This window comes from Thamnophis sirtalis, unplaced genomic scaffold, assembly GCF_051295495.1.
Source record: "Thamnophis sirtalis isolate CommonGarterSnake01/CBP01778 unplaced genomic scaffold, rThaSir2_p1.2 scaffold_2, whole genome shotgun sequence".
Classification (NCBI taxonomy): domain Eukaryota; kingdom Metazoa; phylum Chordata; class Lepidosauria; order Squamata; family Natricidae; genus Thamnophis; species Thamnophis sirtalis.
Window position 1 is genome coordinate 47,265,552 of NW_028261382.1, and position 12,738 is coordinate 47,278,289.

General features: G+C 55.0%; 1 protein-coding gene across 3 annotated transcripts in view; it reads left to right on the forward strand.

The window, feature by feature from the left end:
• Nucleotides 1-2,313: 2,313 nt before the first annotated feature.
• Nucleotides 2,314-12,738, forward strand: part of LOC106546817 (neurexin-2-beta) — a 254,983-nt gene continuing 244,558 nt past the window's right edge. For all 3 annotated transcript variants that reach the window (XM_087705334.1, XM_087705337.1, XM_087705335.1), the window contains exon 1: nucleotides 2,314-2,555. In XM_087705334.1, the coding sequence (XP_087561460.1) occupies nucleotides 2,345-2,555 (211 nt within the window). In that variant the 5' untranslated portion in view covers nucleotides 2,314-2,344. The remainder of the gene's footprint in view (nucleotides 2,556-12,738) is intronic.

Consider the following 12,738-nt stretch of genomic DNA (forward strand, 5'->3'; position numbering starts at 1 on the left):
CAGACTACAGGAACCATTTGCACCACTCGGGTGACCCTGAGGACACAAATAAACCTCTAAGTGGCCTCAACGACCCTCTGAAAGGATGCAAATGACCAGCTACCTGCAAGGAATATAAATCCTTCCCTTCCACTCCATCCAGTCAGAGCTGAAGAAGCTTCTTGGATGAGAAACGAAACATCTTCAAAGAAAAAGAAAGTCCTGTTGCCTCTTGAAAAAAAACAAACCACCTTTGGGACTTTCAAGAACAGATTGGGCAGCCACTTGTCTGAAATGCTCTAGGGAGTTTCCTGCTTGAGAAGGGGGTTGGACTAGATGACCTGCAAGGTCCTTTCCAGCTCTGTTATTCTGTTAGCGGTGAGAAGCGTCCTGGCCTTGATTTCGTTGTTGATCTTTTCCGTCTGCAGTTCAGGAACCCGTGCTCCACTTACAGGTAGTCCTTGACTGAACAGAATGATAACAGCGCCAGAAGGGACCTTAGAGGTCATCTAGCCCAACCCCCTTGCCCAAGCAGGAATCCCTAGACCACTTCAGACAGAGGGGTATCCAATCTCTTCTCGAAAGCCTCTAGTGATGGAGTGCTCACAACCACCGGAGGGAAGCTGGCTTCCCTTAGTGGCTTCGTTTGTTGGAGGCCAGCTGGGCAGGTGGCGAATGGGCCGTCACACAAACCCACAATTGCCACAACCCTTGTAATACGTGCCAAAGGGCCACATTTTGATCACGGGATGCTGTGACAGTCATAAGCACGAGACCCGTCGCGAATCACTTCTTCCTGTGCTGTTGTGATTTCAAATGCTTGCTAAGTGGACTACCTGTAGCCCTGATTGTCTGAGCATACACAGAGTGCCTTTTCTCAACTTCAGGCCACTGTGAGAAAGCCCGTCCTGGCTTTTCCGGGGTCTTTTTCCTGGATGGGAGATTCAGGTCTCTGGAGCAGGGAGGTTTTTCTTCCAGATCATCCGGTTGCTGAGCATACACAGAAGGCTTTGCCCTAATTCCAAATCCTGGCAGGGAACTCCCTTTCTCTCGGCTTAGATTCCCAAAGAGTGGGAGGGGAGAGGTTGGCAGTGCCCAGCCTGGCATATCCGTGGGCTCGGCTGGGGATGATGGGACCCCATGGGAAGGACCTCTCCCAAAGGGTCCCCCACGGGCCTCGCGAGTTCCTTCTTCTTACAAGACTCCGAGACGCGGTGCCCCCGGACCGACGGAGCCCCCTCCCCGGGCAGGGCAGGGCAGAGCCACGACCGCGCCTTGCAAACCCGGGTCCGGCTTGCGCGAGGGAATGGGCGCAAGCAAACCTCAAGGGCAGGAGCTGCGCGCCGCCGACACGCGGGGGATGGACTGGGGCGGCAGAGAGGAAGCCGATCGCCTCCCCTCCACCCCAGGAGCCTCCTTTGGCCTGGATCTCGCCTTCCCGGGGATGCGCGGAGCGGCGGGCGAAGGCGCGGGCGGCAGGGGGTGGGGGGAAGCGGGCGCGCCTTTGTTTCTCCGGCGGGGCGGGGTCTCCCCGTCCGCCGATTGGCCACTGTCTGGCGCCCCGCCCTCTCTCCTCCCCCCTCGCCGCTCCCGCCCCCCCCCCCCCCGCCGGCCGCTCCAGCCCCTGCCTTCCCTCCGCTCTGCAGCAGAGACGCGCCGCGGAGCCCAGCGCACCCTCCCTCCACCCCCCCGCGGACGGATCGCCGCGCTTCGACCGGGGGACCCTGACGGACTGGACGGGGCCGGGACGCCCCCCCGCTCCTTGCCTTCCACCCACCCGCGGATTACAGCTCTCCCCGGATTTTGGGCTTCGACCCCCCCTCCTTCTATTTTCCTCCTTCTCCCGATCGACCCCAGCCCCGCACCCACCATGCCCGATCGCTAACCGCCCCCCTCCCTTCCTCCCTCCCTCCCGCCTCGCCTCCTCCTCCTCCGCTGCCTCCCTCCCTCCTTGCCTCCCCCGCCGGGAAAACCGCCTGGCTGCAGGCGCTTGGCCGCGGGGGGGAGGGGGGACGGGGACCCAGTTCTTGGCTGTCGCCCCCGGGATGCTCCTGAAGGCGGCCGGGCCGGTGGGGCGGCCGTGAGCCGGGAGGTGGTCGTCCCACCCAGCCCAGCCGGGCCTGGGTCTCTGCCCCCCCCCCAATTGGCTTCGCCCTTACCCCGCTTTTTGCGGGAGGGGGTCTCGCCTACACCGTCGCCCTCTTTCCCCCCTCCCTGCACCCCGTTCCGGCGATCGGGGCCGTCGGTGGGCCATGGACGCGTCCGCCGCTGCCGCCGCCGCCGCGCCGAACAAGTGAGGGGGGCAGCGGCGGCGGCGGCAGCAGCAGCCGCCCCCCCCTCCGCCGGAGCCCCGCCGGCCGGCACCATGGCGCTCCCCGGGCCGCGGCGGCGGCTTCCCCGGCCGTGGGGGCTGCTGGCCTGGCCGCTGCCGCTGCTGCTGCTGGCGGCCGCGGCGGGGGCGGCGCGCGTCTCGTCGAGCCTCAGCACCACGCACCACGTGCATCACTTCCACAGCAAGCACGGGACGGTGCCCATCGCCATCAACCGCACGCCCTTCCTCACCCGCGGCGGGCACGGTAAGCCGGGAGGGCTTGGCAGTGCGAGGGGGGGTTTGCTTTGCGTGGGTCCGCGTGCGGGGGGGGGGGACGGATCGCGGGTGCCCAGCTGCCTTTTGTCTCTCCTGCCCACCGCGCGTGGGGATGGCATCCCTGCATCGGCGATGCGCGGGCTTTCAGTACCTTGGACAGCACCTCGGACGAGATTCAGTACCTTGGAGAGCTCCAATAGAGGAGCCATTGCTGGCCGGAGTCGCCGTGGACGATAGGAGTTGCAGTCCAGTTTATTTCGCAGCTGGGTGGGTGGGTAGCAGGCCGGGCACTGCCCATCTCCTGCCCCTGATGCGAAGGGAATTGTTTCTGGAGCCTCCGAAGGCTTTGCGATTCCAGCCTTCCCTCCTCTTCTTCCTGCATACCTTTGGACAGAAAAGGTGGGGGAGAGTGAGCCAGTGAGCGAGGTGGCAGGTCTCCCTTGTAGGTTCATTTCGGGGTTCCCTCCTCCCCCTCCCAGCAGGTTAAAAATAGAGGCTCGGGCTTCCCAAAAAAAGGGCGGGCGGTGGAGAAGGGAGGAAAGCCGGAGGCCAAGAACACCCAGGGCAAACTAGAAATTTGATTTGCCCCCTGTTTTTCAAAGCCTTTTTGATGTCTGTGTTCCCGAATTTTAGCTCTTTCCATTATTATTTGGGGGGGGCACCAAGTAGCGATAAGGCCCCTTGGCCTATCTCCTAGGCCTGGCTCATCTGCCTGTCCCCCGCCCCCCTCTTTGCTTTTTGCTGTTGGGGGTTAGGAGTCCCTCCCGAATCGGAAATGCCCAACCTTGCTTTCACTACCCCCAAACTGAGCTAAAGTTGGTAGCTTTTGCTGTTCCTTTGCTGTTTTTCCCCCTTGGTCTTATGTAACTCGGGAGGGGAGGAGAGCACCTTTGCTCCTGTTGTTTTTTTAGCCCGTGTTTGTTGGGGAGGTGGGTGGGTGAGTGGGTGGGTGGGGAACTGGTTGACGCTCTCGTTTCACCTTGTTTCTCCCCCCTCCCCCCCAATCGTCAATGCATGAGTTGGCCTGTCTCCGTTCATTTGGGCTTCTGCTCGTCCGTCTTTCTCTACCCACCTCTGTTTAATAATTGCTGCCTGGACTGGCTTTGCCAGCAAAGGCAGGATCGGGCCTCGCCGGCTGCTCCCGCCTGATTGGCTGGGCTGGATGTGGCCCACGGACCTAATTTCCTTTCCTGTCTTGAAGGAACTGGGGAGGGGGAGGAGGGGGAAACGCGTTGGTGACGGCTTCATCCAACAGCCTCAGCTCAGCTGAGCTCCGGACTGGGGGTTTTTTTTTGGAAAAAAAAATGCTGGCTTGTTTCTTCGAAGCCTCTCCGTCGAACTCGGCCTGATGGTTTGTGAGACAGGGTGTTATTGTGAGCTCAGGGAAGAGGGGAATCAAATTACGCCCGGGGTTGGGATCCGTATCTTGTCGGTGGGCGCAAAAGGCAGATGCTTCTCCACGCAGCTGCCCCACCTCCCCGGGGAGCGGCAGGAATGATAGGCAGCGCCAGAGTGGTCACCCTGCCCGGAATCTTCGGGCCCATCTGGGAGGCATCCGGGTGGAAATCTGGATTTGAACCTGTTCTGTGTTTTGAGGAAGGAGTGTGTGTGTGTGTGTGTGTGTGTGTGTGTGTGTGTGTATGCGCGCGCACAAAAGGAAAGATGCAAACCGCCTGTCTGTCCGTCCGCACTGCCTTGGCAGGTCCAATATATCAAAGGACATTCAATTAGCTGTAATGGCCTCTGCGTGGCTTGCAGACCAGGGTGCGCCTCGCACGTCGGCCAGGTGTGAAAAATGGACCGAGAAGATGATGATTCCGTGCGCGTTGGCCCTCGGGGAAGCGCCCTCTTCGTAGCCTCTCCACCCCCCGCCCCGTGTCCGTCTTCGACAGGGCTGGGCCAAAACAGCTGGTCTTTCGTTTGGAGTCCCTCCTTCACCCAGAGGGGAGCAGCTGGGCTGCCGCCTCCCACCCGCCCCAATCCCCGTGGTCCCGGAGTCCTCCAAGGGAGGGGCCGGCGCCCGGCTCTTTGTTCCGAGGTGGGCATTCGAGTCCTCGTCTCCCAGGCTGGCAAACGAGGGCTCCCTGGCAGGAGACGGGCAGGAGGGAGACGGCAGTTCAAACGGCCCCCCGACAGGTTGCAGGGAAATTGTGAAATGGCGTCTCTTCCTCTACCTGCCACAGTCCTGACGGCGAGGAAGCTGAGCTGGCCTCTCCTTTGAAGGGAGCCAGAGTTCTGGGTATATGCAGGACTCAAACCCTCCCCCACTTACTACTTAAACCTCAGAAGGACGAAGAAGTGGCCGAAACGGTTTTCCGTTGGAATTATGGCCAGCTTCAAGGACTGGAAGTTGACTTTTCCCAATGTTTTGGAGCGATTTCGGGCCTCTCTCCGGACCATCAGGCCTGTCTTGGCATCGTCCACAGCTAAGAGGACATCCGTCCTTCCACAGCAAGAACACCCCCCCCCCATAATTTATGGGCCAGTTTTGTCGTTGTTTTCTGGGGTTGCGATAGTGCAGTTGTGGCCCTCTGGATCTGAACACGGATTGTGCGTTGGTGATTTTCCTAAACGCCGAGCTCTTTATTTCTTTATTTTACAATAACTTGGGTCAACCCAATCCAGTCTTGAGCTTCTCAAACATTGGCAGGGAAAAATATTTACCCCCGAAGGTTCTTTGACGCCGTTTCCTTGGCTGGAGCGTGAAAATCTGGTGGGGCCGTGGCTCGGCTGTCAATGCCAAGTGCCAGCTTATCAGCCGGCGAGGGATATGTTTTGCTAACATGGAAATCCTTCGGCTCGGAAACATTGAGCTGGAAAGCATCCAGTTGGGAGAGGCAGAATTTCCACTGCTCTTCTGCCTCCCCTGGGATGGGTTTTGTGCCGTTGGTGCAACAGTGATAGTCCAGGGTGGCATGCGTCTGTTGTCTCCTTTATGGACAACCGTTGGTCTGAAATGCTGTAGGGTTTCCTGCTCGAGCAGGGGGTTGGGCTAGAGGACCTCCAAGGTCCCTTCCAACTCCGTTCTTCCTTTTGCACAGGGTTAAGCCCAGGAAAACTGAAATCTGCCTTCCTTTCGTTCCCTTCCTTTCCTACCCCTTTTTCCTTCCTTCCTCCCTTCCTTTCTCTTCCCTCCCTACCTCTTTTTCCTCCCTCCCTCCCTCCCTCCCTCCCTCCTTCACTGGATGGTTTAATGGGTCTCCTGCTTGAGCCAGGGGGTTCGACTAGAGGACCTCCAATGTCCCTTCCAACTCTGTTCTTCCTTCCTTCTTTTCTTCCATCCTTCCTTCCTTCCTTCCTTCCTTCCTCATCCCTCCCTCCCTGGATGGTTTAATGAAAATATTGGAAATCCTTTGTCTGAAATGATACAGGGTCTCCTGCTTGAGGCAAGGTATCTTCTAACTCTGTCCTTCCTTCTTTCCTTCCTTCCTTCCTTCCCTCCCTCCTTCCTTCCTTCCCTCCTTCCTTCCTTCCTTCCCTCCTTCTTTCCCTTCTTCCTTCCTTCCTTCCTTCCTTCCTTCCTTCCTTCCTTCCTTCCTCATCCCTCCCTGAATGGTTTAATGAAAATATTGGAAATCCTTTGTCTGAAATGATACAGGGTCTCCTGCTTGAGGCAAGGTATCTTCTAACTCTGTCCTTCCTTCTTTCTTTCCTTCCTTCCTTCCCTCCCTCTCTAACTCCTTCCTTCCTTCCCTCCTTCCTTCCTTCCCTCCTTCCTTCCCTTCTTCCTTCCTTCCTTCCTTCCTTCCCTCCTTCCTTCCCTTCTTCCTTCCTTCCTTCCTTCCTTCCTTCCTTCCTTCCTTCCTTCCTTCCTTCCTTCCTTCCTCATCCCTCCCTGGATGGTTTAATGAAAATATTGGACAATCATTTGTCTGAAATGGTACAGGGTCTCCTGCTTGAGCCAGGGGGTTCGACCAGAGGACCTCCAAGGTCCCTTCCAACTCTCTTACCTCCTGACACATGACCATCTTCAACTTCCGTGGAGAAAAAAGAGGGCTTAGAATCGTAAGAGAATGCCGAGGGGTGCCCGGGTGGGCTAGACATGATGCCCCCTTAAACATGATGCCCCCTCTCCTCCGAGTCCAGGGTCTCCTCCTTTTCCCCTTCTTCTTCTGTTTTTGTGGCTTATATCCCCCCCCCCCCCCCCGGAGCTCCACAGTCGACAGAAAACAGAAGCCACGTCAAGTGAAGCTCCTTGGGACAACTCCATTGTGCACCTGCTGGGGGTGCACACCGCTGTCGGTTGACGGGATGGGACACTGCATGGCAGCCCATAGCTTATTGCCGTTTATTGGGGTGAGGAAGCAGCTAATGAGTTGTTATGAATTCCCGGAGAAGCGTCTGGGCTTGACAGAACACGGAAGGCTTCCGTCGGTTATTAGGCTTTGCACTCAGCAGGAGAACCCGGCCTCGGAGGTGTGCAAATAAAAGAGTTTATGACTTGACAAGACAGTGAGGTCTGAACTATTGGGATTCCTCCCCAGGGATGGAAAAAAAATCACACCCGGTGTGGAAATCCACCCTTTGAACCGAAGCTTTGGGATGAAGCTCCACAACCTCTGAAGGCAACTTCTGTTCCATGGGTGGATTGTTCTCCCTGTCAGGAAAATTCCTCCTTGTTTCCAGGTTGAATCTCTCCTTGGTCAGTTTCCATCCATTCTTCCTCATCTGGTGCTTTGGAAAATAGCTTGACCCCCTTCCTCCTCTCTGTGGCAGCCCCTCAAATATTAGAAGACTGCTTTCGTGTCTCCTCCTCTTCCTAGACAAGCCAGGCCCAGTTCCTGCAACCGTTCTTCATATGTTTGAGCCTCAGTCCCCTCATCATCCTGGTTGCTCTTCTCTGCACTTTTTCTAGACTCAACCGCATATTTATAGTGTGGCAATCAAAACTGGGTGCAGGATTCCAGCTGCGGTCTTATCAAGGCATTATAAAGTTCACTAACAGGTGAACAAGGGACCTTGTAGGTCATCTAGTCCAACCCCCCTGCCCAAGCAGGAGACCCTACCCCATTTCTGACAGTCTCTTCTTGAAAGCCTCCAGTGGCGAAGCTCCCACAACTTCCGAAGGCAACTTCTGTTCCATGGGTTGATAGTTCTCACAGTCAGGAAATTCCTCCTTGGTTCCAGGTTGAATCTCTCCTGGATCAGTTTCCACCCATGTCTCCTTGATTGGTCTTCAGGTGCTTTGGGAATAGCTTGACTCCCCTCTTCCTCTCTGGGGCAGCCCCTCAAATATTGGATCACTGCTATCGTGTCTCCCCTGGTCCTTCCCTTCTCTAGATTAGCCAGGCCCAGTTCATTGGACTTGGTGAATTTTGGAGAGGAGGTGGCTCACCCTTTTGGGGAGGGGCAGCCTGTGGTTCAATATATTGCGGAGGCTAGAAAATGGACTTAAATCTGTGCTGTGAACATTCTCATTTTCTCGGCGAAGTGGAGTAAAGGTTCCTGCCTAGGAACAGCAGCTTCAACATGCTGGCTGGAGAATTCTGGGAGTTGAAGTCCACATATCTTACAGTTGCCACGGTTGAGATTCACTGAAATGGTCTCTAAAGGTCCATCCATTGCAAACATGCTGACATTCTGTGGCTGGTGATTAATTAGTCTTTAAGAAGTAATTACAGGGGGGGGGGTTTGACTTATGAATCCCTCACTTAGCCGCCATTCAGCATTAGGCCAGAACCTCCCTGCATGATGTTGTGGCCCCGCCAGCGTCCAGCAGAGCTGGCAGCAGATTCAGACAGTGAGGAGGGTTGGGGAGGAACCTGGGCCATTCCTGGAGTCTGGGGAAGGCTCGGATGAGGGCTCTGTGTTGGAGGCAGAGAGGGGGCCAGGGCCGCCTGACAGTTATCAGCTGCCTTCGGAGTCAGACATCAGTGAGGCAGAAGAACAGCTTGGAGCCTGTTCCCAGTGTGCGCATGCGCAGAGTTGCCAGACAAAGGGAACAGCTAAAGAACAGGGGTCGACTTGAGAGTAAGGCCACAGGTGGACAATGAATGGCCCCTCCCAGAGGAAATAAAAGAGGAGCGACAGGGGAGTGGAGTTTGCAGGAGGCAATTAGTTTGCTTCATTTGTTCGGGACTCTCTGAGACTCCTGGCCAAGTTTTGCAGAGATCAGCTAAAGAACAGGGTTGACTTGAGAGTAAGGCCACAAGTAGACGATGAATAGCCCCTCCCAGAGGAAATAAAAGAGGAGCGAAAGGGGAGTAGAGTTCGCAGGAGACAATTAGTTTGTTTCATTGGTTCGTGACTCTCCGAGACTCCTGGCCAAGTCTGCAGAGATCGTCCTGGCAGCTCTCCAAGCCAGAGAAGGTCTGTGACTGTAAATCCTCCCTTGAAAGACTTTGCTGGATGTGAAGGAGCAGAATTCACAGTCAATTAATAAAAGGGCTTTTTTTTTTTGTCAAGACAGGAATTAGTTTCATGCTCTTGGTCAGAACACACCTACTTACAAGCTGAGGTTCTAACAGCCACCCACAAAATACCATCACCTGACCATCCTTTCGGCATTCATAGCTGTTTGCAGCATCCCGTGGTCCCCCTTTTACGACGGTTTTGCTAAAAAAACACCCAGCATTAACTTCCCGCTTTCAGCACAACCAGCTCATAGCAAACCGCTGGTTCGCTTAACCACTGTGGTAGTTGGTGCAACTTTCACTTGACATCCACTGCAGAAAAGGTCGCAAAATCAGGTTTTGGTCTCCTGGGTGATCTGAATTACGACCGTCGTAAGCAGAAGTGGTATTCAGCCGCTTTGGATCGGTTCACCCAAACTGATAGCAGAAATCGCAGGGCGGGCCCATGCGCAGAAGGAGGGGTTTGCACCTGGGAAGCGAGCGGGCGCACGGAGGGGGGGAGAGAACTGGTGGTAACAAAATGTGAAACCCACCGCTGGTCGTAAGTTACAACGACGATGGGCGGGCTTCCATAGGGTCGTAACTCGAGGACTACCTGTATACTTGGCCCATGGGGAGCACAAGGCTCTTCGCTTTCTTCAAAGGATTTCTGCCTTGAGTAAAATACTTCGGGGCATTCCAGCTTGGGGGAAATGGTTTCAATGCATCCGTTTTCTAGCTCGGCCGCAGTCCTCGCTTCATCCTCATTATGATGCGCAGGTAATTCTCGATCTAATGATCATAACTGAGCCCAAAACGTTTGTGTTTAAGCAAGACCTTGGTTAAAGTGAGTTTGGCCCCATTTTAACGCCCAAATTTCTTGCCACCGTTGTTAAGGGAGTCGCGGCACTGCCACCGTCCTAAGCACATCACGCCAGTTGCCAAGCGTCTAGATTTCGATTGCATGGCCACGGGGACCCCGCAGGGTTGTAAGGGTGGAAAAACAGTCATCAATCCCATTTCTCAGTGCCGTTGTAACTTTGGACGGTCACTAAGTGAACTGTTGTAAGTCGAGGACTACCGGTAACTTAATTCTCAAATGTAGATGGGCTTTTCTCTAGCAACGGTAAATGACCCAGCCATCCTCTTCTGCTTTGGCACAGGGTTAAGCCCAGGAAAGCTGAAATCTTCCTTCCTTCCTTCCTTCCTCTCTTCCTCCCTTCGTTCCTCCCTTCCCTCCCTACCCCCTTTTCCTTCCTTCCTTCCCTCCTCCCTCTTTCTTTCCTTCATTCTCTCCCTCTCTCCCCTTTTCCCTTCCTTCCTTTCTTACCTCACTCCCTTCCTTCCCCTTTTCCTTCCTTCCCTCCCTCCCCCTTTCCCTCCCTCCCCCCTCCTTCCTTCCCCCTTTCCCCTCCTTCCTTCTTTCCTCCCCCTTTCCTCCCTCTTCTTTCTTTCCTTCCTTCCTTCCGTCCCTTTTTTCCTCCCTTCCCTCCCTACCCCTTTTTCCTTCCTTCCTTCCCTCCCTTTTTTTTCCTTCTCTCCCTTCCCCTTTCCCCTTCCTTCCCTCCCTACCTTCCTCTCCTTTTTCCTTCCCTCCCTTCCTCCCCCCTCCTTCCTTCCCTTCCCCCTCCTTCCTTCTTTCCTGCCTCTCCCTCTCTTCTTTCCTTCTTTCCTTCTTTCCCTCCCTCCCTCACCTTCTTCCCACCCTCTCTCCTGCCTTCCCTTCTCCCTCCCTTCTCCCTCCCTTCCTTCCCTCCCTCCATCTCTTTACTTCCTTCCTTCCCTCCCTCTTTTTCTCCTCTCCCTCCCCCTTTCCCCTTCCTTCCTTCCCTCCCTCCCTTCCTCTCCTTTTTCCTTCCTTCCTCCTTCCCCCCTCCTTCCTTCCCTTCCCCCTCCTTCCTTCTTTCCCCCCTCTCCCCCTCTTCTTTCCTTCCTTCCTTCCTTCCCTCCCTCACCTTCCTCCCACCCTCTCTCCTGCCTTCCCTTCTCCCTCCCTTCCTCCTTCCTTCCTTCCCTCCTTCTGTCTCTTTACTTCCTTCCCTCCCTCTTTTTCTCCTTCTCTCCCTCCCCCTTTCCCCTTCCTTCCTTCCCTCCCTACCTTCCTCTCCTTTTTCCTTCCCTCCCTCCCCCCTCCTTCCTTCTTTCCTCCCTCTCCCCCTCTTCTTTCCTTCCTTCCCTCCCTCCCCTTCCTCCCACCCTCTCTCCTGCCTTCCCTTCTCCCTCCCTCCCTCCCTCCCTCCCTGTGGTTCAATCAGTTGTGTGAACCCATCCATTTGGTTGGCGCTTACAACTCGCTCGGCTGTGGGAAAACCCAGGAAGTGGGTTAATTCAGCCACCAGGTTAAAAGCATATTGTGAGAACTCAGCCAGGGAGTAATTGCGTTCCCCGTATGTAATTAACGTAATTACGGCTTTAATTAAGTTTTAAGGGAAAATGAAGGGTTCGCCTGGATCGCTTTTCAAGGCTTTTGTCTGGCTAGACCCTGCCCCATGTGAGACCCGGGCCCCCATCCGGCGCCCAGGAAGTGGGGCGTCTCTCTTCCCTTTGACTGACTCCAGCCGGATTATGCTCTGGAAGCGACAGGCGCCCCCCTTTCCAACTGAGCCCGCAAAAGGAAAGGCTGCTGGAGCTGCTTTTCGGCAGAAATTAGCCGATTTCCTACATTCAAGCTCCTAAAAATGCCATTGGGCCCATTTAAATGTCAGGGTTGCGAAGGGGGTTGTGAGATCATCCAGTCCAGCCCCTGCGTAGGGGAGGAATCCCCTACCACAGTGTCCCTGACAGGTGGCCATCCAACCTCTGTTTAAGCCCCTTCCAGCCCAGAAGAGCCCGCCCCCTCCTGAGACACTTAATGGCACTCCTCGACTTACGACCACAATCGAGCCCAAAAATTCCTGTTGCTGAGTAGTAAAGAGAGTTTTTCTTGCCACAGTTGTTAAGCGAATCACTGCCATTGTCCAATCAGGAACACGGTTGTTAAGTGAATCTGGCTTCCCCATTGACTTGGCTTGTCAGAAAGTCACAAAAGTGGATCACGGGACCTTGGGACCATCATAAATATGAGTCATTCGCCAAGTGTCCAAATGTTGATCAGAGGGACCCCGAGGATGCTGCAACGGTCGTAAGTGTGAAAAACGGTCAAATAAGTAACTTTTTTTTCACTCCTGTTATAGCTTCAAACAAGGGTGGCTCAGTGGATAAGACGCCGAGCTTGACGATCAGAAAGATCGGCAGTTCAGCAGTTCGAATCCCTAGCACTGCGTAACAGAGCGAGCTCCCGTTCCTTGTCCCAGCTTCTGCCAATCGAGCAGTTCGAAAGCAGGTAAAAAAATGCAAGTAGAAAAATAGGAACCACCTTTGGTGGGAAGGGAACAGTGCTCCGTGGGCCTTCGGCATTGAGTCATGCCGGCCACATGACCAGGGAGACGTTTTCGGACAGCGCTGGCTCTTCGGCTTTGGAACGGAGATGAGCAATGATTAGCACAGATGTGCGAGGGGAACCTTTACGCTATAGCTTCAAACAGTCACTAAGGGAGTGGCTGTAAGTCGAGAACTACCTATATTTCCCCAGTAAGCCACTTTTGCCATTCAGTCGATTTTTCTTGACGGCAACTGAAATTCCTTTTATTTGAAGCAAGTTTAGGATGATTAAAAACGTCCGAGCGGGAAGCAGCTTCACTCCTCCCTGGCTGGATTTGTCCAAACAGGATGAAACCCAAGTGATCCAGCCACAGTTTTCTGGCACAGCACACAAGTTGTGGGAACGCAGCTATTCTTGTAACGTGGCCGGTGAGTCAGGCTGTCTCATTAAGCCACAGAGATTTGTTCACGTACTGTGAA